Here is a 27,317-nt window from a genome sequence, read left to right on the forward strand (position 1 = left end):
TGTGATTGAGATCCTGGAAGGTGGACCAAATTCCAAAAAGACCTTGGAGGTGCTCCCTTTTAAGGGAGACCTCCTGTTTGGGGAGGATTTGAATAAGATTGTGACTGACTTGGCGACTGCTAAGACTGCTTTTCTCCCAAGTACTAATCCTTCTGCACCGAAGGCAAAGAGTACCACTTTTTGTTCCTTTCGACCTCAAGGGAAGACAAAGGGTCAGGTGTACCAGAGACAGGCTCGTACTTCCAAATCCACTAAGCCCAAATCTAAACAATCCTGGGCCGCCCGTCAGCCTGCTTCCAAACTAGACAAGCCTGCTGCATTACGGGGCGGGCCTCCCCCTGGGTGGGAGGCCGACTTCTGTAGTTTGCCCAGGTCTGGTTAAAGAACACTTAAGACGCCTGGGTGCGTGGAGTTGTCTCTCACTGGTACGCAATCTCTTTCAAGAGTCGTCCCCCTCTCCAGTTCTGCTCGACATTTATCCCTTCAGATCCGTTGAAAGCGCAAGTTCTACACTTGGTTGTGCAATCCCTCCTGGGCACAGGAGTGGTAGTGCTGGTACTTCTGTCCCAGAGAGGCAGGGGATACTATTCGACCCTGTTTCTAGTTGCAAAGCCAAATGGGTCCTTTCAGCCTATACTCAACCTCAAAGCATTGAACAAATTCCGTATGGAAACTCTGCGCTCTATTGTACTGGCCATGGAACCTGGCGACTATATGGTATCCCTGGACATACAGGATGCTTACCTGCATATACCTGTTCCTGTCTTGCATCAACAGTATCTGCGGTTTGCTATTGGCAACCTCCATTATCAATTCCAGGCTCTGCCATTTGGACTGGCCACGGCCCCTTGGATCTTCACCAAGGTCATGGCCATGATGACGTCCCTTTTCCGCCGTCAGGGAATCAGGATCCTGTTGTATCTGGACGACTTACTGATCCTGGCGAACTCCCAAGATGTTCTCCTCCTTCATCTTGAACTGACGGTCCAATTCCTACAGGCCCCCAGGTGGCTCATCAACTGGCAAAAGTCCTCGCTGGTCCCTGCTCAGAGCATGGTGCACATGGGGGCACTGCCAGACACACACAGACAGAGATTGTTCCTGTCTCCAGAGAAAGTCCTGAAGCTTCAGGACAGGATCAGTTACTTCCTCTCTCACCCAAGTACTAGTTCTCATGGTGTCGGCTTTCGACAAGGTAGAGTAAGCTCAATTTCATTCCCGCCCTCTGCAGAGGTTAAACCTTTCCAAATGGGACGGCCTGCCTCATCGAATCAGGTCTCCAATGATCTCCTTGACTCCGGAGGTTCATCTGTCACTAAGCTGGTGGCTACAGGACCAACAGTTGAGCAGCGGCTGTCCCTACTGGATCTCCAGCTGGGTTCTCCTGACAATGGATACCAGTCTGCGGGGTTGGAGTGTGGTGTTGGAGCAACACTCTCTCCAGGGTCGGTGGACCAGGGAGGAATATCTCCTCCAGATAAACATTCTGGAATTGCGGGAAGTGTTCAATGCGTTGACGCTTGCCCTGCCTCTGGTACTGAACAGGCCTGTTCAAGTACAATCAGACAACGCCACCATGGGGGCGTACATCATCAAGGCAGCACTCGAAGCTGCATGGCAATGTTGGAAGTATCAAAAATCCTCAGTTGGGCGGAACGCCATCTGCCAGCAATATCGGCAGTGTTCATTCCTGGAGTCTTCAACTGGGAAGCGGATTTCCTCAGTCATCAGGGCATGCACGCCAGAGAGTGGAGTCTTCATCCAGAAGTCTTCAAACTCCTAGTGGACAAGTGGGGCCTACCAGATGTAGCCCTGATGGCGTCTCGACACAATTACAAGGTTCCGGTCTTCGGATCAAGGACAAGGGATCCTCAAGCAGCGTTTGTGGACGTACTGGCATTTCCATGGAACTTTCGGCTGCCATACGTGTTCCCTCCAGTGTCACTCCTGCCCAGGGTACTACGGAAGTTCAAGCAAGAAAGAGGAATACCACTTCTAGTCGCTCAAGCGTGGCCCAGATGGCATTGGTTCCCAGACCTGCAAGGTCTATCAATAGAGCGTCCTCTTCTACTTCCTCAACGCCCAGACCACCTCGTTCAGGGCCCTTGTGTCTATCCGGACCTGGCCAGACTGGCTTTGATGGCGTGGCTCTTGAAGCTTCACTCATGAGGGCCAAAGGATTCTCCGAGGCGGTTATTCAAACAGTGTTAAAGACCAGCAAACTGGCTTCTGCACGGATTTATTACAGGGTCTGGAACTCTTACTTCACATGGTGTGCTGCTAAGAATTATGATGCCTATTCGTTCACAACTTCCAGGCTTTTGGCTTATTTGCAACAAGGCCTAGATTTAGGCCTTCGTCTGGCCTCCCTCAAGGTTCATATATCTGCCTTGTTGGTGTGGTTTCAGAGAAAAATTGCATCTATTCTTTATGTTCATACTTTCACTCAGTGTGTTTTACGGATTCAGCCTCCCTATGTGGCTCCATGGGATCTGTCTGTTGTCTTAAATGCCCTGGAAGAGTCACCATTTGAATCTCTCGAGTCTGTGGACCTTAAATGCCTTATGCTTAAGGTGTTTCTGCTGGCTATTGCCTCTGCTAGGAGGGTGTCTGGCTTGGGCGCTTTATCCTGTTGTCCACCCTTTTTGATTTTTCACCGTGACTGGGCAGTTCTTCGAACTCGCCCCGGTTATCTACCTAAAGTGGTATCTTCTTTCCATCTTAAGAAATTGTGGTTCCGTCTTTTCTTTCTTCTGGTTTGTCTTCCAAAGAACGGTCTTTGGATGTGCTACGGGCTCTCCATATCTACGTGGAGAGGACTGCCTCTATCCGAGGGTGAGAGACCCTTTTTTTGTACTTTTTGGTTTTCACAAGTGGTTGGCCTGCGAATAAGCAAACCTTGGCCAGATGGGTTAGAATGGTGATTGCACCAGCTTATGCACAGGCTGGTCTTCCAGCTACTGCTGTTATCAAAGCCCATTCTACTCTGTCTGTTGGACCTTCTTGGGCGGACTGCCGTGGCGCGTCCTCTGAACAATTGTGCAAGGTGGCTACATGGTCCTCCGTGAACACGTTCATTAGGTTCTATGCCTTTGATACTTCCGCCTCCCAGGATGCTTCCTTTAGACGCCGGGTTCTTGTGCCTGCTATGGTGCGTCCCCTCCCATGATGAACGGCTTTAGGACATCCCCTGTGGAATCCCAGTGTACCCCGCTGCAGAAAAGGAGATTTGTGGTAGACTTACCATAGTTAAATCTGTTTCTGCGAGGTACACTGGATTCCACAGGACGCCCACCCTGACGCACTTAGCTTCTTTGTGTTTGTAGGGCATTAGCCGCTGGTCCCTTCTCCTGTCGTGAGAATGTGGTTCTATGTGACTAACATCTGCCGTCTTTTACCTGCTACTGCATTGGACTGGTTAACGAAACTGAGTTCCAGTGCACGGAGGTGGGGTTATAGAGGAGGCGGTGCAGTGCATCCTGGGAACAGTCAAAGCTTTAACCTGTTGCTGCCTCGGTTCAAAATCCAACTCTATACCCCAATGTATTCCATGTGGAATCCAGTGTACCTTGCAGAAAGAGATTTAACAATGGTAAGTCTACCATAAATCTCCTTTTTTGCTTTACATCCAAGTCAGAATCAGGCCTTCTATCAAAGTTCTTACCGGTTTTGAACACTGCAGCTGTCCACTGTAACACTCCCATTTTACTAAAATTCTTAAGAATTTCTCAGTCTATTTAGCCAAACAAAGTTCATGCCTTTGAAACCAACTGTCTATATGACTTATAATGCTGAACAAAGCCTGGTGATTGGATAGTCAAGCTCAGTGTCAAATGTCACCTATAATCAAGTTATAAACTAAAGACTTCCACCAGGCTAATGGGCTGTGTTTAGGTTCTGGGTTATTGTCCGTTAAGTGCAGCATCATATGATGAGGAAATGCTATAACCAATATACAGAGCTTAAGATGATCACTGAGATGAATTCATGCAACAGTGTGAGCACACCAGAACGATGGCCTATTGTCACCATTGTAGGGCCGAATTCCCTTCAAATGTAATGAACAATGGAACGATTGTGCATGCACACTAGACGGTGTAGACGATTTGTTCTTCCAATACGCAAATCATCCCGATATCATTCCAGTGTGTAACCACCCTAAAACTCTCATTGCTTTGACTGCAATTTTGATTTAATGCAGTATTCTGATTGGCTTTTTTGTTAGTTTTTCTTCTTCATCCATCCACTAGTTCTTGGGCCACATTGACAAAATGTAAAATATATAACATTTTCTGAAAGTAGAGCAAAACCTCCTCTTAGTTATACCATATTTCTCAGCATTGTAAAAAGCTTTTGAAGAGATAAAGAAATGACTTTCTGTAGTGGCTCCAACCAGGCCAAATCACATCTTATGTGGATGTGATATAATTCTCTCTTATAAAATGGTTCCTTCCACTCCCATCTGTATCAGTCCCACCCCACCTCTCAAACACATCACTTCCTCACCCGACCTCTGTACGCATATTTTATAATCTGCATCCCTCCCTTTTACACAGGCACATTCCCCCACTTCTGTCCTCGAACACATTCATACCCACTGTAACGTATTTCTGTGTAATACGCTTGTCTTAACCCCTCACCTATAACATCCTTTTGCTCTGTAATTCATTTCTTACAATGCAGAATAGCACGTATTCCTTGCACATTACCTGTTCTGTGTTGAGAATGAGATGGATCCCATAAAACAACTTGTCTTCACTTGTAACACTAAAGAGGGGGTACACACGTAGAGACGTGTTCTTAAATTCTAAGCAATCTGACTAGATTGCATAGAAATTAAGCTCACATCGCTCCGTGTGTATAGCCCGCTGTCGCTGACTCTAGATTGGCCTGCATGCAGGTCAAATCTAATCAGATCGCTCATTTCACCGCTGTTTGTTTTTTTGTTTTTTTCCTTTGCTCGGCACACATTGTGGTGTGTTCTGAGCATCCTGAGATGTGTGCTGAGCGACCTGTGCTAGATCGCTCGCCACACATCTCTGGGGAAAATATGTACATTTGTACCCCCTACAAGGGGGAATACACTCTGGGCGATTGTTGCTTGTTTTCTGAGCGGTCTGTCTAGATTGCTTAGACATTAAGCACGGATTGCTCCGTGTGTACACCCCATAGCAATGGCGATGCTCGGTCCTGCGTGTCGCCATCGCCTGCTCAGATCTTTAGTACATGCAGTCAAGATCTAATTAGATTGTCTAGCATGTGCATAAAGAACACTGGTTAGCACAGATCGCTGTGTGTATAGCGATGTGTGCTAACCTAGATTGTTTAACACACAGCGCAAGTCGTCCTGTGTGTATGCCCTCTTAGTTCCACAGTACAGTGACAGCATGTCAGATTTCACTGATGAGTGCCAAGAAGACCATGCAGTACAGGGAAGGTACATGTCCTGATTCCTGTGGACCACAATTAAAATGACTATGAAGATTATGATATAAGATTAGACATCCATACATCTGAGGGTATATGTGTTTTAAGCAATGGTTGCTGATCAAATTTCCTATATAGAGTCTACTTATTACATATAATGAAGAATTCTATTATAGATGAGGGGATCGCAAAACCAATGCATTATTTCTTATTCCATTAATTCTATTGTGGAAAACATGCGGGTGTATACTGTATATGTTATAGTATTATTTGCCTTATCTTCCATGGAAAATCCAGTAATGTGTCAGGAGTGCTTTATGGAAACTATTGTGTGAAATAAAACACATTGATTAATTTACCTTGCCTGTTGGATGAAAGAAACGGTTTGCATGGACAATAGCCACAGTGCAATGTGATTAAACATCGGTGTAAGAATCAAGAATGTAAATTTTGACAATAGGGGTCTCTTATTATGGTTCTTTTTTGAGGTTGTGAGTAGCAAGAGAAGCCAGCACTGCTAAAATTTGCTAGGACACACTAAAATCCCCCCCCCCCCCAAAAAAAAAAAAACCCAAAACAAAAACCCATATATATATATATATATATATATATATATATATATATATATATATATATATATATATATCAAAATAAAATGAAAATAAATAAATAAAAAAACACTAATAATAGAAAACATTAACGGAAAAACACTGATACATGGATGAACCACCTGCACTTATATTTCAGTCTTGTGTTTCCCATAAGGGCTCTGTCAAAGTCCTGGCTCCTCTTCTGCTTTTGTGTTGCCAGCTTCTCTGTGTCTTGTGTTGGAGAGTCTCCGTGGAATCTGACCTGTTTTTGTGTTTGTCCTTTAACAGGACAGTGTCCCCATGGGCTCTCCTGCCTTCCTTCTCTCTCTCTTTGTAAGTATTGAATAGCTGCATTATGTTGGAGGAGACGAGATCCTCCCATCCTTTGATTAGAGCTGTTAGAGAAAGTAATCAATGTTGTAACAGTCTGCTTTGTGTCTGCTCTGTAATGCTTTCTTAGTGTCCCTTCTGTCCTTCAAACTGATATTTATGTTCTGTTTTTAAAATTGTACCTGTGGATTCTCTTACTCCATCAAGGCAATGTAGAAAGGTGACAGTTTATTATCCACTGCGTGTTACAGATGTATTTATTCCAGTGTAGCTGTGTTTTCAGTTAATACAAGTATTCAGAGCTTTGAAATGTGAACACAGACAGGGTTAAGACAGGACTAGGATGAGAAGGCAGAAGTTCCCATCTTAGATTATTTCAGGTATGTGAGCCTTTCCTATAGTACTGGCATGTGAATTCCTTAGGGGATGCGGTTATACCGATGCCGGGATCCCGAAGGCTGAATAGCCCGCCGGTCGGCATGCCGACCAACAGGAACTATTCCCACGACACCCATAGAGCGAGAATAGCACCTGTAGCGAGCGCAGCGTGCCACCGAGCCTGCTGCGTGGTTCGTTGCGCTTGCCTCCCCCCGCCCCAGCTGGCCATCTAACATTCGGGATCCCCACGTTGATATGGTCACACGAACCCAACCCCTCCTTAGTATCTGCTATGCCAGAAACCATTATTCATTCACAGATAACTCTGTCACTATTTGCATTTCCTTTATGATTTTTCCTTTATTTCACAGGATGGAGGTACCCGGGGCCGTCGCTGTGCAATTGAAGCAGATATGAAAATGAAAAAATGAGGTGGCAGCCTGTGTACTGTGTGGTACACAACGTAATAGTAGTGATGATTGATTGTATTGTGTATAATGGAGCAATGTCCTTTTCTGCAAGTTAGTTTGTAACCCCCAGTATCTGGGTCCTGTAGCTGGCACATTTCTGTTTGCCCTGCCCTCCATGAAGTGGCAGCACAAGCAGTATTATTTGACTTGTAAATATGTACATTTAGATGGCTAGAACATACTGCCTTTGTAAATGGAGGTTACAGTTCAGTTTTACTTGGACTTTATTAGAACAGTAGGAAGTAGCATTCAATGGTTTTGTACGTACTGTGCTTGTCAATCGTTTTGTAAAAATTCATGATGGAAGTATCACAAACCTATGAAAGGGGATGTTTGTTCGTTTAATTAGCCATTTAATTAGGTCTTATATCGGCAACATACATTTGAGGTAGGTCAGTAATGGACATTGAACTGTTCATTATCTGCTTCCACTATTAAATTACAGCTTCTCATGTACCGTAGCGTGCAAATCTTAGTTGAGTGGCACTTTTTTTTGTCTGTATACTGTATCTCTGACCACCATTTGTATTTAAATGGATGGCCGCTACCATCAATTCACAATATTTGGTTTTGTCAGTAGCAGGTTTGTACTTTTAGAATAGTGTACTGCAATTGGACTAAAGCTTCATGTGATGGGTTCTCACCCTTCTCTTTTGACGCAGTCTTAAACTAGGCACACCTAGCAACTGCTGAGCTTCCCGGCTTATAGCTGTACATATGGCAGTGATGCTGGCCATCCATTGCCCTTTAAGTTATACATAACAGGATCATTTGTGAACAGATTTATTTAGGTTTTAAAAATGTCTCATGTTTTGCCCACGGTAAGAAACCACTATCGTCTCTTCACTCATTTGTCGTTACCCACTTTCATCACACAGACAGCTGGAAAAAAGATCATGCATCTGTGAAGGTGGTTTTGCACCTTACAAGAAATGTATTCACTCGTATGTGCCCTCCTGCAACTTTTACTAAACAGATTACATTGTTGTAAATGTTTTATTTATAAGCTGTCTGTCTAGTACAAAGACGGTGTCCTGGGTAGGCACGTAATCAACTCGTATCCTTGGAGTTTAAATGAATGCATATCTAACTGTAAGTTGCCTGTGGTTTGACCTGGGCTGACCTCCACACTGGTTAAAAAAATAAATAAAACAAAAGCATTCATGTACGCTACAGTTTTGCCGTAAACTAAAATTTTATGTAATTTGACATCTTTGTTGGTTTGTGTAGACTAGAATGAAATGAGGTAATGTTGTGGTACTGAAACCTTTCCATTATTTTAAATCTATTTGCCAAGTTAAAAAGGACTTTCTTAGTATATGGATTGGAAACTACATTTATCAATATTTATTTGTGAAGGTTGTAACATATGACCAACTGTAATATATTTCTTTTTGTATTTTATGTATATGTTGATTAGTTTGAAATAAAGGTACCACTTCAGGTATATATTATGTTAAAATCAAAATCCACTGCATTTAGTTTTATATTTTCTTTTATTATACATAGCATACTGGTATAACTCCAATAAGCCTATTGCAATGTATTTTCTTATTGTAATTAAATATGCACTCTTATGTATTGTTATTTTCTATGCATCTTTTCTCAAACCATTTCATAATATTTTTGCCTCCCAAGATATCTCTTCCAGTAATGAGGTTTAAAGAAATTTTGGATTTCTCAGTGAAAATTTTATTTAGTTGACTGGAAGGTCAGTTGTCATGGAGAGAGATCCTGGGCCAGGGCTTCTGATATTCATGACCCACTTTCCATAAAAACGTTTCATCTATGCTTTCTATTGAAAGAAGATACCAGGAGGTCATCCGTAAGAAGGGGATTACTGTAACATGCCACTTTCAGCAGATATAGCTGATCCAGTCTCCTTGCTCCTGGCATCTTGTCCCCACTTAGCTGCGTGCGGTCAACTCTCTCTGTTTATCCTATTTGCATAATGAATATGCTGTCACTCGTAGGCTTCAAATTGGATTTAGGTGTGCTTTGTGCATAGGAAAATCAACATTCATTTGTTCTGGGGGTCGTCACAAGACTGTTTTGGGCCAGCATTGACCAGAAATTGCCACTTACACTGCTCAAATATGCGTATGCTTATTTAAATCTTTCCAAATAATATTGTCAGCCTGTAAATGCTATTTGTTCTACAGTCATTGACTAGTTTACCCACCCACATTTGAATGAAAAACTGAACCTCCGTATGTGTGGCCATCTTTTTAGTTTCTTAACAAAGTAGTGAGTCTCACATTGCTGATTTATTGTTATGTGATTTAATCTGCATTTTATATATTGATTTATTTATAGTAAGCTTTTTTAAATATTTTAATTGTGTATAATAAAGTTTCATATCTTAATTTTAAATGTTTGGTGCGTGACTCTTTGGTTAAGGAAACATACTGAATTCAATTGCACTTTTTTTCTTTCTTTTATACCCTTGTTTTACATGGTTTTTATGGCCCATACTACAACTGGACAATGTCCTTTTTATGTACTTACTGTAAATGTATATATCATTGTCTTATGCATTTTCAATATATATATATATATATATATATATATATATATATATATATATATATGAGAGAGATATGCTCTCACTATTCATAGATATCGACTGCTATAAAACTGTGGTGTCCTGGCTTGAGTGTAATGGCAGATAAATTCCTTGTTATTATTTCCTCCTCTTTTCAAGACTTTAGATCTTCTAAATGTCAGATTTCCGATTTGGTTGCATCCTAAATTGGGTGTGAGTCAGAGTACTCTCCTCATGAAGAAGATGCCTAGGTTTGAATTGGTGTTCTTTGTTGAACATATCCAAGAGGCATCTAAATATCTGCTTCAGTGATCTCAGGACTTGGGTGGTGGACGCATAGTCTAAAACAAACTCCGGAGTGTCTACCTTTTTCGGGTGATGTTATTTGTTTAGCAATGGTTTGGAAGACGACCTTTTATGGCTGTCAAAAACATGGGGATCTTGTATTTGGTCCTCTAGCACTACTGGTGAAGGCAAGTATAAGGTGTCAAGAAAGTTGCCCATGGTCTGCAAAGAAACCAAATACTAAGCAGTCAGTGTTAGTCTGTTTAAACAAGCAGTCTGCCACCTGCTTACTACCAGTATGGTTCCTGAGTGAGAGGTACATACAAGATCATTGGGGATATACAACTGAACTCTGAAAACTACCCATATGTTCCACCCATAGGTTCCATAATAATAGACCTTCCTGTGAACCAGGTAAAGTGACATTCACTTAACACTAACCATGGGTGTAATAGTTATCAACATGATGTAATGGGACAGGTGTATGGTTTCAGGAATGTTTATTTGCATGACACTAAAGAAATTGCGAATGATGTGGAGACAACCCCTTAAGTGAGTGTTTATACAGCATTAAGGATAGCTGATTAGGCTCTTTTCCTAATTACCAAAGTAGTTGGCTGCATATGTTTCTGTCATATGGGACACTGGGAACCATGAGTATAAGGTGAGCTAAGGAGTCTGGGCAATAAAGAGTTTTCACAGTAGTTGGCTGCATGCTTCTGCAGTGCTAAAGTGTGATAGAATTAATCTTGGGTTTTTGTGTTCCTAAAATATATACGCTTTCCAAATGTGAATTAGACATTGAATTGTAGCAAGTCGCTGGATTAATGCTTATGGGTTAGAGCTATATGGAGTGGATCTTGATCCAGTGGCACAAACTGGTTAAAGCTATAGGCTGTCCCATGATGCAATGGGGCCTCCTCTCTAACTCCACTTCCAGGCACTGAGGGCTCAATTTCGAGTTGGTGCCTGCAGCAGCAGGTAACCTAACAGGAGGGCTGCACTGGGCAGCCCTTCAAAAGCTTCTAGGAAGATTTCTTCTCTGGGGTGTCAGGGTGACACTTCAGCACTGCAGCTCCATCACCTACCTAGCGGTGTCGCATACTCACGCGGCTCAGTTCCCGGGTACTTGCGGTGTTGAGGCTCCGGCTTAGGCACACTGTCGCAGACGCATTCCTGGTTCGCGTCGCTGCTACAGGGAGGAGGTAAGAGGGTTCCCCAGGCGGGACCCGCCTTTAAATCGTGTTCCGTCCGTGACCTTCGGAGACGGGTCGCAGCGCTGTTGTGGACACCGTCACCGAGCAGGGACCCCACTAGACCACCGGGGCATCTGAGTACAGGTCGAGTGTACAAACACCCCATTTAATAAGACCCCCAGTACCCGGGGTGGAAGTCCAGCATAGGGGAGGTGGCGCTTGATTTATAGCCCCTCCCCTGGCCCAGGGCGCCATTTCTGAGCAAATTTTCACTCCCTGGAGCTGCCTCACACACTCCCTCACTCCCTGACTGATACGCTGGGCGCCATTTTCTGAGCATAGCTATCTATGCCCCTCCTCCAGACTCCAGTTAAATTCTGTGCCCAGTGAGACTGGATGCACACTGAGGAGCTCTCCTGAGTTTCTCTGAAAAAAGACTTTCGTTAGGTTTATTATTTTCAGGGAGACCTGCTGGCAACAGGCTCCCTGCATCGTGGGACTGAGGGGAGAGAAGCAGACCTACTTCTGTGAGTTTCAAGGCTCTGCTTCTTAGGCTACAGGACACCATTAGCTCCTGAGGGTTTGATCGCTAGGTACGCCTAGATGCTCGTTCCCGAAGCCCCCGCCGTCACCCCCCTTACAGAGCCAGAAGTCAGAAGACGGGTGAGTAGAAGAAGATCAGAAGACTTCAGTGACGGCTTTGAGGTACCGCACAGCGGCCGCGCTGCGCGCCATGCTCCCACACACACAGCGGCACTACAGGGTGCAGGGGGGGGGGGGGTCCTGGGCAGCATAAATCCTCATTTAAGTAACTGGCAGAAGTGATATATAGTGCCTGGGCACTGAATCTGATCCCCCGCCAGTATAAATATTTGAAAAACAGCGGGGCTAAAGCGCGCCATTAAGGAGGTGTGGCTTAGCCCTCACCGAGCTGCAGAGACGCTGGTCCTGTTGTCCTACACTGCTGTACAAGTAACGGTGCAAAACGGGGAGGGGGGGGGGCACAGTTAATTTGGTGCTGTTTTAATAATAAAAGTGCTAACATGTCTGAGGCATTGTATAAAACGTTTCAGTACCGGGATAGGCACTGGGTTGTGAGCTGGCGAACTCCCTCTGTGTTTCTCTGACAGGCTTTACTGTGGGTCTGTCCCCTATATGCCCAGTGTGTTTGTGGTGTCGGTAGTCGTGTGTCGGCATGTCTGAGGCTGAGTGCTCTTCCCAGGAGGAGACTGGATTAGGGAAAGAAACGACTGTGGGAGTGACCCTGTCGGCACTGCCGACGCCTGATTAGGTAAATGTTTTGAGTGCTTTGAATGCGAATGTGGCTCTAATAAATAAGAGATTGGATAAGTCTGAGTCTCAGACCCAGGCGTGGAAGAAATCCGTGGAGGATGTGTTGTCACAAGTTCAGACCCCCTCGGGGTCACAAAAGCGTTCTTTTACCCAGATAGCAGATACAGATACCGACACAGACTCGGACTCCAGTGTCGACTATAGTGATGCCAGATTAAATCCAAAACTGTCTAAAAGCATTCAGTACATGACTGTGGCGATAAAAGACGTGTTACATATCACGGAGGACCCTACTGTCCCTGATACAAGGGTCTGTATGTTTAAAGGAATGAAACCTTAGGTAACGTTTCCTCCCTCTCATGAACTGAGCGCTCTTTTTGAAAAGGTTTGGGAAAATCCTGACAAGAAGTTTCAGATTCCCAAGAGAATTCCGGTGGCATATCAGTTCCCCTCTGGGGATAGGGAAAAGTGGGAGTCACCCCCCACTGTGGACAAAGCTCTGTCACGGCTGTCCAAAAAGGTGGCGCTTCCGTCTCCTGACACGGCAGCACTAAAAGAACCTGCGGATCGTAAGCAGGGAAATACACTGAAATCTATTTGTCACTACGGGTATGCTACAGCGTGGGTGAGTAGCGCTATAGAAAAGTGGGCAGATAACTTGTCATCTGAGTTTGATACCCTGGATAGGGATATAACATTCTTTTGACTCTGGGTCATATCCGGGATGCTGCAGCCTACCTTAAGGACTCTGAAAAATAGCGCTATTTACACCCAAATCCACTAACAAGGACCGAACTTCAAGACTACTACGCATTACTGGTGAGGACTTCCCCGTTGTACTGCCAAACCACTGGGACAGCTATTCCTCCAGCGTTGTCTTTTATACAAAATTTCGGCCCGGGGACTGTGCTACAACCCCAGGATAAGGGACATTTGAATGTGCGGATCCTACAGGGACATTCCATCAAGCAGCAAATGAATTACAATCCATGTATGGTGACTATAAATTCATCAGTGCAGTGAGATATTTATTTTATGTCTTTATGTGTTTTTATATTGCATAATTATTAAATAATACTGTAAATTATTCTTACAATTCATCTCAGTCAGCGCTGTCTTATTTTTGTTTGGTTAAGCTGCGAGGGACATTGGCCTTTTGGGATCAAGAGCCAATGCTATGGCAGTCTCAGCTAGGAGAGCATTGTGGATTCATCAATGGAATGCTGATGCTGACTCTAAGAAGGCTATGGAGTCTCTGCCGTATAAAGGTGGTGTCTTGTTTGGTGACGGCCTCGCTGACTTGGTATCTACGGCTACCGCGGGTAAGTCATCCTTTTTATCTTATGTTCCTGCACAACAAAAGAAAATGCACCACTATCAGATGCAGTCCTTTCGGCCCAATAAATACAAAAAAAGGACGAGGGTCTTCCTTCCTTGCTTCTAGAGGAAGAGGAAAGGGAAAAAATTAACCGGCTGTGGCAGGTTTCCAAGAGCAGAAGTCCTCTCCGGCTTCTACCAAATCCACCGCATGACGCTGGGACTCCTCTGTGGGAGTCCGCACCAGTGGGGGCACGTCTCCGACTCTTCAGTCATTTCTGGGTTCGTTCGACCCTAGACCCATGGGTATTAGAAATAGTGTCCCAAGGGTACAAGCTGGAATTTCAAGACGTGCCCCCTCGACCATTTTTCAAATCAGCCTTACCAGTTTCTCTTTCGGACAGGGAGGTGGTATGCGGTGCTATACAAAAACTATGTCAAAATCAAGTCATTGTCACAGTGCCCCCGTCACAACAGGGAGAAAGCTTTTATTCAAGCCTGTTCATGGTCCCGAAGCCGGACGGCTCGGTCAGACCTATTCTGAACTTAAAATCCCTCAATTTCTATCTAAAAAAATTCAAATTCAAGATGAAGTCTCTTCGAGCAGTGATCTCCAGTCTGGAGGAAGGGGATTTTATGGTGTCGGTCGACATAAAGGATGCCTACTTACACGTCCCCATATATCCTCCACATCAGGCTTACCTGAGGTTTGCCGTTCAGGATTGTCATTACCAATTTCAGACGTTGCCCTTTGGTCTGTCCACGGCTCCGAGGGTTTTCAACAAAGTTATGGCGGAAATGATGGTTCTCCTGCGCAAGCCAGGAGTCGCAATTATCCCGTACTTGGACAATCTCCTGATAAAAGCGATGTCCAAGGAACAATTACTGCAGAGCGTGACGCTCTCCCTGACAATTCTGCAACAACATGGTTGGCTCCTAAACTTGCCAAAATCACAGTTGGTTCCGACGACAAGACTGTCGTTCTTGTGTATGATTCTGGACACGGAATTACAGAGAGTTTTTCTTCCAGTGGAAAAGGCTCTGGAAATTCAGAACCTGGTCAAACAGTTTGAGGCCAGCAAGAGTGTCGATTAATCAATGCACTCTGTTGCTAGGGAACATGGTGACAGCCTAGGAGGCCATTCAGTTTGGCAGATTCCATGCCAGAGTGTTTCAGTGGGACCTGTTGGACAAATGGTCCGGATTCCATCTGCACATGCACCGACAGATAATCCTGTCCTCCAAAACTAGAATCTCACTCCTGTGGTGGCTGCACAGCTCTCACCTCCTAGAGGGACGCAGATTCGGGATCCAGGACTGGATCCTGGTGACCACGGATGCGAGTCTCCGAGGCTGGGGTGCAGTCACACAGGGGGAAAATTTCCAGGGAAAATGGTCAAGCCAGGAAGCTTGTCTACACATAAACATTCTGGAGTTAAGGGCCATTTACAATGGCCTTCTACAAGTGGAACATCTTCGCGATCTGCCAGTCTTGATTCAGTCGGACAACATAACAGCAGTGGCGTACGTAAACCGCCAGGGCGGAACGAAGAGCAGAGCGACAATGGCAGAAGCCACAAAAGTTTTCCGCTGGGCGGAAAGGCATGTAAGCGCTCTGGCAGCGGTCTACATTCCGGGTGTAGACAACTGGGTAGCAGACTTCCTCAGCAGACACGATCTCCATCCAGGAGAGTGGGGTCTTCATCGAGAGGTCTTTGCAGAAGTGACAAGTCGTTGGGGAATTCCTCAAATAGACATGATGGCGTCTCGCCTCAACAAGAAGCTTCCGAGGTATTGTTCCAGGTCGAGGGACCCTCAAGCAATAGCAGTGGACGCCCTAGTGACACCGTGGGTGTTTCAGTCGGTGTATGTGTTCCCTCCAATACCACTCATTCCAAAAGTGATAAAGATCATAAGAAGAACAAGGGTTCAGGCAATCCTCATTGTTCCACACTGGCCAAGGAGGGCTTGGTATCTAGATCTTTAGGAATTGCTCATAGGAGATCCCTGGCCTCTTCCTCTGCGAGAGGATCTGTTACAGCAGGGGCCGTGCTTGTACCAAGACTTACCACGGCTTCATTTGACGGCTTGGAGGTTGAGCGCAGGATCCTAGCCCGAAAGGGTATTCCCGGTGAAGTAATTCCTACACTGCTTCAGGCTAGAAAAGAGGTAACGGCGAAACATTATCACCATATTTGGAGAAAATGTGTGTCTTGGTGTGAATCCAAGAAGGCTCCTACGGAAGAATTTCAGCTGGGCCGTTTTCTCCATTTTCTGCAAGCAGGGGTGGATGCAGGCCTAAAGTTAGGCTCAACTAAAGTACAAATTTCGGCCTTGTCAATTTTCTTTCAAAAAGAATTGGCTTCCCTTCCGGAAGTTCAGACTTTCGTGAAAGGCATACTGCACATCCAACCTCCCTTTGTGCCCCCGGTGGCACCATGGGATCTTAACGTGGTGTTGCGGTTCCTGCAATCTCAGTGGTTTGAACCTTTACGTAAGGTAGAGTTGAAATTTGTCACTTGGAAAGTGATCATGCTGTTGGCCTTGGCCTCTGCAAGGCGGGTGTCTGAATTGGCGGCTTTGTCTCACAAGAGCCCCTATTTTATCTTCCATGAAGATAGAGCGGAGTTGAGAACTCGTCAGCAATTTCTGCCTCAAGTGGTGTCATCGTTTCACATGAACCAACCTATTGTGGTGCCAGTGGCTACTGACACCTTTGAGGAATCGAAGTCTCTAGATGTGGTCAGAGCTTTGAAAATTTGTGGCCAGAACGGCTCAGATTAGGAAAACGGAAGCTCTGTTTGTCCTGTATGATCCCAACAAGATTGGGGCTCCTGATTCCAAGCAGACTATTGCACGCTGGATCTGTAATACGATTCGGCAAGCTCATTCTACGGCTGGATTGCCGTTACCAAAATCGGTGAAGGCCCATTCTACCAGAAAGGTGGGCTCGTCCTGGGCGGCTTCCTGGGGGGTCTCGGCATTACCGCTTTGCCAAGCAGCTACTTGGTCGGGTTCAAACACTTTTGCAAAGTTTTACAAGTTTGATACCCTGGCTAAGGAAGACCTCTTGTTTGGTCAATCGGTGCTGCAGCGTCAGCCGCACTCTCCCGCCCGTTTTTGAGCTTTGGTATAAACCCCATGGTTCTTGAAGTGTCCCCAGCATCCTCTAGGACGTAAGGAGAAAATAGGATTTTAATATCTACCGGTAAATCCTTTTCTCTTAGTCCGTAGAGGATGCTGGGCGCCCGTCCCAGTGCATACTGTATCTGCAGTCATTGGTTATGGTTACACACGTGTTGTGTTGCGGTTATAGTCAGCCTGTTGCTGTCATTATTCATGCCGTTGCATGCGTTGGGTTGAATACCATGTTGTACGGCATGTTTGAGGTGTGAGCTGGTATGTATCTCACCTTAGTTTAAATCAAAATAAATCCTTTTTCCTCTAAATGTCCGTCTCCCTGGGCACAGTTCCTATAACTGGAGTCTGGAGGAGGGGCATAGAGGGAGGAGCCAGTTCACACCCCTTTTAAAGTCTTAAAGTGCCCATGTCTCCTGCAGATCCTGTCTATACCCCATGGTTCTTGAAGTGTACCCAGCATCCTCTACGGACTAAGAGAAAAGGATTTACGGGTAGGTATTGAAATCCTATTATATACCTCCGGTCTAGGACTGCTGTGTTTTTTATTATAAAATATATAGATATAGATAGATAGAGATAGATAGAGATATGATCGGCACTCCAACTGTAAATGCATAAATACCTAGGTGCCTTCAGTGTGAAGAATTTCTAAAGGGGAGAAGGGCTGCGGCACTCACAGGATTCAGCATATCAGTCAGTCAGCATTGTCCCTATCAGCTTACCCGGACACCCATACAGTAGTCAACGTTTCTTTTATTGAACATAAATATCGTCAGGACATGAACATAGACATACAATCTTACCTTATATAGACACAGAAGTACCAGAATCCCGCCACCAGAACATTCACCCGGCCAAGCGTAGGCGCCGGCTGACCCCAATGATGTCACGGATCCCGCGACGTGCGCCTCCCAGCGCCGTTGCTATGGAGACCCGGCGCTACACGCTGTGGCAGAAAGTAAACAGAACAGGTGTAATCTTTTTACATGATGGTCCAACAGCAAAACAGCACTGCATAGTCAAATATAAGAATCATAAACACAGAGCATAAGCACAGATGTATAGTCGCTCTTTTGTTGCATTCATATCATAATGTCTCACAGAAAGGGCAGGAAATCTGTGGACACTCCTGCAGCATGCAGAGTATGCTCCAAGGATTTACGAGAGGGAGAAGTTTTGTCTGATGGCCTGTGTGCTAAGTGTCATACTCATACACCTCCAAGTCAGTCTGCAGCTCCTGTGACTACTCAGGAGCCACCCTGGGCTTGCGTTCACAAACCTACTGGGTACTCTGGTAGAACGCATTATGGTCCCTATGGGACCACCTGTGCCACTACCGGCACAAATTGTCCCTATCATTAATCTGCCTTGGGTGGAAAATGTAACTGGTTGCAGCAATTAAATCAGTCCTTGGTTAGACAAAAATCCTCTCCAGGGCACTCCCGTGTCTCTGAGTCATCTAAGCGGGCTGCTTCATCCTCACAATCCACATACCTCTCTGATGTTTCATCTGAAGAGGAGGGGGAGCATACGGTCCTGTCAGACACTGAATCAGGTGTTACTGATGAGGATTCTCCCTTGTAGATTGATGTCCCTGTCTTAGTGGTTACTATTAAACAAATCCTACAAATATCTGATGATGAGGATTCCGCTACTGTGGCAAACAAAACTGATATGTTTAAACGTCAGAAGGTGGTTAAAACTCTGTTACCCCATTCTGACCATTTAGTGGAGGACATCAGGCGGGAACCCTGGTCTACTCCAGGAAAGAAATTCCCTCTGCCTAAACAGGCCTTGGCTTGCTATCCTCTTCCTCCCAAAACCACGAAGCCCAAGGCGAAAACAATCCAGGACAGTCCGTCAGCCTGCTTCTAAACAAGACAAGCTTGCTGCATGGCGGGGCAGGCTTCCCCCTGGGGTGGGAAGCCGACTTCTACAGTTCGCCCAGGTCTGGTTAAAGACCACTTCAGATGCATGGGTGCTGGAAGTTGTCTCTCACGGGTACGCTGTCTTTCAAGAGACGTCCCTCTTGCCAGTTTTGCACCACGGTTCTCCCTTCAGACCTGTTAAAGGCACAAGCTTTGCAGATGGTTGTCAGTTCTCCTGAGTACAGTAGTGATAGTGCTGGTACCTCCGTCCCAGAGAGGCAGAGGTTATTACTCGACCCTGTTTCTAGTCCCGAAACCCAATGGGTCCATTCCAGCCTATACTCAACCTCAAATCTCTGAACAAGTTTGTGAGAGTGTCCAGGTTTCGCATGGAAACACTGCGCTCAATTGTGCTGGCTATGGAACCCGGAGACTATATTGTATCCCTGGATATACAGGATGTATATCTGCATATACCTATTGCTGGCTATGGATCCTGGAGACTGTATGGTATCCCTGGATATACAGGATGCATACCTGCATATACCTATTGCCATGTCGCATAAGCAGTTTCTGCGGGTTGCTATTGGCAACCTCCACTATCAATTCCAGGTTCTGACATTTGGACTGGCTATGGCTCCTCGGATCTTCACCAAGGTCATGGCCATGATGACTGCCCATCTCCATCGTCGGAGTGTCAGAATCCTGCCGTATCTGTACGACCTGCTGATTCTGGCAAATTCCCACGATGTCCTCCTCAGTCTTCTGCAACTGACTGTAACCTTCCTGCAAGCCCATGGGTGGCTTATCAATTGGAAGAAGTCCTCGCTGGTCCCAGCTCAGAGCATGGTGCACCTGGGGGCACTCCTGGACACAGTCAGCGGCTGTTTTGGTTTCCAGAAAAAGTCCTGAAGCTTCAGGACAGTATTAGATGCTTCCTTTGTCGCCCTAGGGAGTATATAAACTCGGTCATGCAAGTACTTGGCCTGATTGTGTCGGCCTTCGACATGGTGGAGTATGCTCAATTTCATTCCCGCCCTCTACAGAGGTTAATCCTTTCCAAGTGGGACGGCCTACCTCAGCGGATCAGATCTCACATGGTCACTTTGACTCCGGAGGTTCGTCTGTCGCTGACCTGGTGGCTACAGAACCAGCAGTTAAGCAGGGCCTATTCCTTCTGGATCCCCGACTGGGTCCTGCTGCCAACGGACGCCAGTCTGGGATGATAGGGTGCGGTGTTGGAGCAATACTCTTTTCAGGGTCGCTGGATCAAGGAGGAATCCCTCCTCTCAATAAACATTCTGGAGCTGAGGGCGGTGTTTAATGCACTATCTCTCGCCCGGGCCCCTGGTACAGAACAGGCCTGTTCAAGTACGGTCAGACAAAGCCACCATGCTGACATACATAAACCATCAAGGAGGCACTCGAAGCCGCATGGCAATGATGGAAGTGTCAAGAATCCTTTGTTGGGTGGAACACCATCTGCCAGCAATATCGTCAGTGTTCATTCCGGGCGTCCTAAACTGGGAAGTGGCCAATAAACTGGAGTTCCGATGGATCACTTCCATGTTTGTCTCTAATATTCTTTGACACACTGTGGTTTTCTTTGCCATTTTTTATATTGTTTAATTGTTCATTAATACTTTAAGAATTTATGTATATTTTCTCCTATATATTGGTAGCCGCATGGGGAGCAAAGAAGGTAAACTGCTCCTTTGAATGGCATGTGATTCTCCCTCCACCCTATATTTTGCATTCTTTATATATTAAATGATACTTCTAGTTGGTTTCACAGTTCCTTTGTTTTCTGGCATGCTCCACAGTTACCACATTATGGAAACCCGGGTGTTTTGTTCTTTAACCATGTTTATCTTCTTTTTCTGCCATCAGATGACTTTTAACTAGGTTGTTACTGAGTGTCAAAGCCCTTCTATAGACAAGCCTTGGTATTTGTTTTAGGATGGATTTCATCTCTTCATTCACCATCAGAATATGCCGAGAAGTCTGGAAGAAAAAGTAGATCTTCATGTTTCCTTTCTGTTTTCTTCCTATATTTTAAAAGTACTTCCCTATTTATATCTTCTATTGCTTCTTGACCTTTCTTGAGTTTACCACCATTTTATGTCTTCTCTCTAAATTGGGATATGAGAATTTCTGATTGTATATTCCAGTCCTCCTTTGTTCCTTCTTATACATTTTAACTGGCCACTTGGGATGTTTGATACCCATATTTGATGGTGGTTGCTTTTAGCGTCTAGGTAACTATTGCAGTCCACTTCTTTTTGTGTAAGGTTTTGTCTCCGTTTTATTTATATACAAATATTGTCAGATCAAGGAAATTAGTAGTGGTCTCATCTGTGAATTCCAGATTTTCAACATTCTGTTTTGTATGTTTTATGAATTCTTCTAGCCTCTTCTTTTCCCCCATCCCATATTAATATAATAACATCATCAAGGTAACAGGCCCAAACCACAATATTTTTCTGATATTCATTGTTTGACCATATCCTTTCATTATCCCACTGTGACAGGAACATATTGGCATAAGATGGTACGAACTTAGTGCCCATCGCTGTCCCCCTTCTTTTAATATAGAATTTTTCACTTAACCAGAAAGAAAATTACGTGTTAATATATAACATCATGTTCCTTCCAGAATTAAATTAGTTTGCTGTGCAAATCTGAATCTTTCTGCAAACTTTTCATCACATTTCCACAACAATTTTCTTGGTCTATACATGTGTACAGAGCTCTAATATCATGGGCTGCAAGGAAGTATGTATCTTTCCAATCTATACCTTCTAAAAGACTGAAAACTTCTGTGGTATCTTTTAGATTGTTACAAGCTGCTAGTGGCGCGTCTGTATTACTACTTTACAGCAGCTAGATTCCTGCATGTATCCCTGTGTTCAGCCTCAGCTGCTGCATAATTAGTAGTTTATCTCTGTGTGTCTAACTGTCCAGCTGCATGTCCTTTTCTTTGATCATTTTCTCTCTGGATTCCTGGATTTGATTGGAGCTGTCACATATAAATTCCCTTCCTGGTCACTCCCAAACTGCTGGTTATAGTTCCTGCTACATGTGAGAACCTGTCAGCCCTGTGAACTCCTGAGATTCAAATACCCTTTCTAGGTTGGTTTCCTGGTCTGATCCAGCTTGCCTAGAATTCAGGTTTTGTGTGGTGCTTCCACACAGGCTCTTGCCTTTCGCATTTCTTTCTTTCTTGTTACCACCTTGTGCATTGTTGTATTTGTATACGGTTTGGTTGCTTATATCACCCTGTGCATTGTTGCATTTACATACAGTCTGTGTTAATTATTCCAACCTGTGCATTGTTGCACTCAACGTGCATTCGTTTATTATCTCTGTCTGTGCATTGAACATCGTTATCAAGGTTGTGTTCAGTGAACGTCTCACCATACTGCATTTACTCTTGCCCAGCCTCCAATAGTCGCCTTGTCCTTACATAAGACCTGGGGGCATCTGAGTACGGGGTGGACCAAATTCACCCAGGAAAGGCGGCTGCTAAAGGTGAATCCTAGCATCGCAGGAGGCTAAAAGACTGCTGGGCAAATGTAATTGCGTGAGTGTCACCAAGAACCAGCTGGTAGCCCTTAGAACACCGTAGTCCTTGTAACATAGATTACTGCATTGTGGTGTTACTACTGATTGAAAAAAGTTATCACTATAGCTGAAAATGTTCGATATTAGGGATCCTATTCTGGCTACTATCAGTCTGCCGGGTGGGTGTTCTAGATTCCTATGGACTTTTGGAAGATGGTAAAATACAGGTCATTTTGGGCACCTATGATGTGTAAAGTTGTATTCTCCTTTCTTGAGGACCTTTTTCTTCTAAGCTGCTCCTTAGAATCAATTCATAAATTCCTCAGTTGGGTCTCCCTTTAATATCTGTTAAGTATCTTCCTCTTTCAACAGATTCTCTGCTTCATTTATGTACATATCCACATCCATGATGACAAGTCGTCCCCCCGTCCCCGTCCCCCCCCCGTGTCCGCAGGTTTTATTACAATATTGTGGCTCCTTCCCTGTTCTTATAAGGCTGTTCTTTTTGCCTTGCTTCGATTCCACTTCTGTGTGCTCTTCAAAGTGCAGACACACAGTGGTAGCTGCTCAATCATTCCTGGAGATAATTATATATCGGGTGCTAAAAAAAGGGGAGGGGTCATAGACAAATGGCAGACAGAGAGGGGGGGGGTTGATTTTTCCCCCTGGTATCCCCCCCAGCACACTGAAAATGACCTGAAATTGGTCACATGCATTTGCAAAGACATGTTTAGCTGCTGAGCCTCGTCAAGGCTTCTCCGATACCAGCAGTCCTAACACTACATAATAGCAGTGGTCACATAGGGCCATGTGATTTGTCTACAGTAAGGCCTCATGATAAAGGCTCATACAAAAACACATCCAGACAGAGGGCTAGGTTACCTGGAAGCCACCCCTAGGATCTCCCATTAGCATGAGCCTTTATCATGAGGCCTTACAAATCACATGGCCCTGTGTGGGCAATGCTATTATGTAGTCTTAGGACTGCTGATATCGGAGAATCCTTGACGAGGCTCAGCAGCTAGACATGTCTCTGCAAACGTATGTCACCAATTTCTCTGGCATGTTATTTATATAATTTTCCACTAGTTTCTGAAAGGTGTTAAGTAGGTGGCATTTTAGGTATTGAGGGTAAACTGTGGATCTCATAAGCAAGGGGCCCCAGACTGCACACCCTAACTGCAAGTAATGAGAGCTGCTACCTTGCTGAGGCTTGTAGTGCCATACACAAAGAGAACGAATGCAGGTGCACTATCCAAACATTACTAATTGGAATAGTAATATATTTTGCAATATGAGGTTTTTCTATCAGTCTTGTCTCATTCTAGGAGTTAAAGTCTAGGGTGCGGGTGCCCCCCCCCCTCCCCCTCCTAAACAGTGCAGCCAAAACAACCCCAAGATATTACACTAGTGAGGAAAGTGAAGTGTGTGAGAAAGTGGGATAGATAAGAGCTGATACTTCATGCGTTAGTGTTACAGGGGTGAAAAATAAATGTGTAAAAATTGTTACATATATTGAAAAACCAAACAATAAAAGTGCTATACGGTGCTAAAGCAAAAGGTACATCTCTCCATTAGATTTGTGTGTTGAAATATATATTCTTGTTTCTTTTTTTCTTTTTTTGTATTATTATTTTCAGATTTGTTAAATTCCTTGAAAGTTATTTTTTTCCCCACAAATTACTGTAGATCTATAAAGGTCTTACATTTATTTAATGTATTAGTGAAGACAAATGAAAGTCCCAATATACTAATTTCTGCAGGACTTAGTTTATGATGGCTTAAGTAAAATATCTCCTCCTTGTTGCTTTCTTTGCTGCTCTTTTTTCTTTCGTCTTTTGTCATGATCTTGATTTCTCCTTGTTGTCCCTGCTTGAAATTGTTGAGCTTCTTTTTCTAGCTTTTATTCTGTTCTCTTGTGTGGTTTGTGTACCCCGTGTTCCTGAGTGTTTTGTTCTTGTGAACCAGATCTAAAAAAGCATCCAGATACTCTTCTGCTTTCTCGATTTCCTTGTCTGAATGTTGTCAGACATTTTCTCAGTTTTTCTCTGCACACACCTTAAGCTCTAATTGATGATCTTCCTTACCACAGTTAAAACTGTTCACAAGGGTTCTTGTATTTTTTTGGATAGTTCTGGTTCCTTTTTCTTTTCCCTTCATTGGTTCCCCATCGCTCATCTTCACGTGATGGGTAGTTCCTGTATCTCCCTGATTTTCCTTCTCCCTGTCTGGAGGGCGAACCTGTACATGTTGTTTTGTTGGGTCAGCCTTCCCCTGATGGATCTGATGGTCGTGTAGGTTTCTTTTGGCCCATACCACAGTGTATATTCACTGTCTGTAAATATTTGTCTTCCTGTAGTGTCATACGAGTCTTTCTATTGGTATCCTTGGGCCATATCTGTTCACTACTTAATCTAATGTGTTTCATAAATTTATGATTTCCACTTCCCTTTCATTCCAATTTTGGTAATCTCATATTTAATCTTTAATCTTCTGTATCTCTTGCAATTTTTTTCCTCTATTGTTCAGTTGTATCATCTTCACAGACTTGTCTTCCTATTTCTGTTCAGCAATTAACAGTATATGTGTATTGGGTTTCCGATGGACATCATTTTTTTATTTACAAAGTTTATGGGAAAAATGGTTTATCCCCCCACCTTCGAGGCCATTCCATTTGGGTACTTCCATTCAAGAGTGTTACACATCAAACTCATCTCAAAATGGGACACATCACACTACTGTTTGACCAAGAACATGCTTCTCTATTCTTTGGTGATTCAGGGTTAACAACCTTAATAAATGTTGTCTGTTGCTACTTGGAATTGGGCAATTGTGTTATTGGAAGCTGGCCTTAAGGAGAGTGATCACCCAGTAGTTGCCAGTGGAAGGCAAGCTAGTGATCACTGTTCTATAATTAAGAGCAGTTTAGACCAGGGGTAGCCAAACTTGGTCCTCAAGAGCTACCAACAGTTTACTTTTTCCAGGCCACCTAGTAGGTGCACAGGTGTATTCATTACTCACTGACACATTTTTAGAAGATCCACAGGTGGAGCTAATTACTTCACTTGTGATTCTGTGAGGAGATTTGGAAAACGTTAACTGTTGATAGCTCTCAAAAACCAGGTTTGGCTACCCCTGGTCTAGACCTCCTAGTTCAAGGGCATCTTCTGTGGTTGGGATACTTTAAAATAATTTGGTCAGGCAACGCCATAACAGTGGTTTACATCAATCGTCAGGGAGACAAAGTAGACTGAATGACTGAAACCTTTAGGATCATGCATTTGGTAGAGCAAACTGTTCCTTCAATGGCCAACCTCTTTATTGGACATTGTAAAGGACTAAAATGTAATCCATTCTGCATAGTGCCTGGGTCCTGTGGACATAAGATGTTGTAAGCATGTTACAAACCTGAGAGTGAAGAAAGTACTCTTCCTCCAGAGTCTTATCCCAGTCTGAGGCTGGATCATATTATCCTATTTTAGATCAAACTTAGAGGCCACCTTGGCTTGAAAGGATGGTTTATTTAAAAAAAAAAAAAGAAAGCCTGGTCTTTATGCAATATGATAAATGCATGACAGCGCAACCAGGTCCAAATTCCCCAGCTTTGGAGGTAGCCAACCAACTGGAATGCAGTTTTCCAGGTAGGAAACTTTCAGTCCTCAAATCCAATGGTGCAAAAGGAGTATGCTGATCCCAAAGAACCATTCTAAGGATCTATGGATGCCTCATATGCATCAATGCCTGAAAGGAAGTCTATATTTCGGTGAAAGAACCCCATTTGCTATGAAAGAAAACCAAAAGTACTGAGAATTGAACTTTTATAATACTGATCTTTAAACCCCATTCCAGACTATTCTTCAAAAAAATCAGAATCTGCCCAATGAAAAGAAGAGGTAAGAACCCTTTGATTCTCACCAGAAGATATAGCTCTTCCACACCCTGTGGGGGTAAAAATCTGTCCAAACCTGGCTTCATAGCCTTGAGTATGGTTTGAACTACACTGTCAGCGAACACCTTAGCACTTGTGGAAGGATCTTTGCCAATGGGAACAGGTAGACCAGATGGAAGTTTTAAGGAGGCTGACATGGTGTTTTCTAAACAGGCCTTTAGAGAACATATACTGGAGCAGAAGTGATCCACCTTGTGGTTCAACAGAGATGCCACCCTATAAGCATTTAATTGCCACATCTGTCCACAATATGCTGGAAGACTTTCAAGTGAAGGGACCATTTACCCTGGTAAATGGTCTGTGGAGGAGATCTACTCAGATGGCTGAAAGGATTAGTTCATCCCACTGCATGATCCTGCTGGGATCTCATGGCCAGGGAATTCTTAGTGCTATCCTGTTGGTCTAGGTAAGTAGCCTTTGTGACCGATTTGGATTTTGATAACTACGTAGCAACAACTGATGTCCCCAAAATAGGGCTTTGAAAACTGGCCCGGCATGTTCATTGGGAGCTTTGGCTGCTCAGGAGCCCAAACAAAATGGCAATGAAACTAAAGATCACTGGTTCCTAAGCTTGAAGGATGGTAACCATCTACCAAAAACTTTCAGTCCTGGACACTTTTGTAGTACTTGTTGAGTCTTTCACTTTTCATCCACCAGTGAAGCAATAGATGCACCTTTTGGAGGCAGTCTGAGTAGCTGACTGGTCATTTAAAATATCCAAAAATTGGAGCGCTTGGATATGTGTAAGAATGTTCATACCTGTGGAATAAAATTAATTAGTGAATGTATACAGCTCTTTTCTGAATATGTTTAAAAGGGATTGAGTTATTTTTAGTAAACCCGGGGATTCCTATAATCCGGTATAATCTTGGTTAATGGGTGCAAGTTGTCTTTCCCTGCTATCCCTACCTGTACTTTCAGCTTCAGTGATTTGTTGTAACTCAGTCTGATGGCTGCGAGTGCC

At 44.2% G+C, this 27,317-nt stretch overlaps 1 protein-coding gene across 9 annotated transcripts in view; it reads left to right on the forward strand.

Annotated features, from left to right (window-relative positions):
* The window catches only part of BRD8 (bromodomain containing 8), a 333,693-nt gene that overhangs the window by 163,443 nt on the left and 142,933 nt on the right, over positions 1–27,317 (forward strand). For 8 of the 9 annotated variants that reach the window (XM_063927892.1, XM_063927886.1, XM_063927887.1 and 5 more), the window contains one exon: positions 6,306–6,350. In XM_063927892.1, the coding sequence (XP_063783962.1) occupies positions 6,306–6,350 (45 nt within the window). Of the gene's footprint in view, positions 1–6,305; positions 6,351–7,096; positions 9,569–27,317 lie in introns of those variants that run through there. The other variant, XM_063927894.1, reaches the window with a different exon arrangement.

This window comes from Pseudophryne corroboree, chromosome 6 (assembly GCF_028390025.1).
Source record: "Pseudophryne corroboree isolate aPseCor3 chromosome 6, aPseCor3.hap2, whole genome shotgun sequence".
NCBI lineage: Eukaryota > Metazoa > Chordata > Amphibia > Anura > Myobatrachidae > Pseudophryne > Pseudophryne corroboree.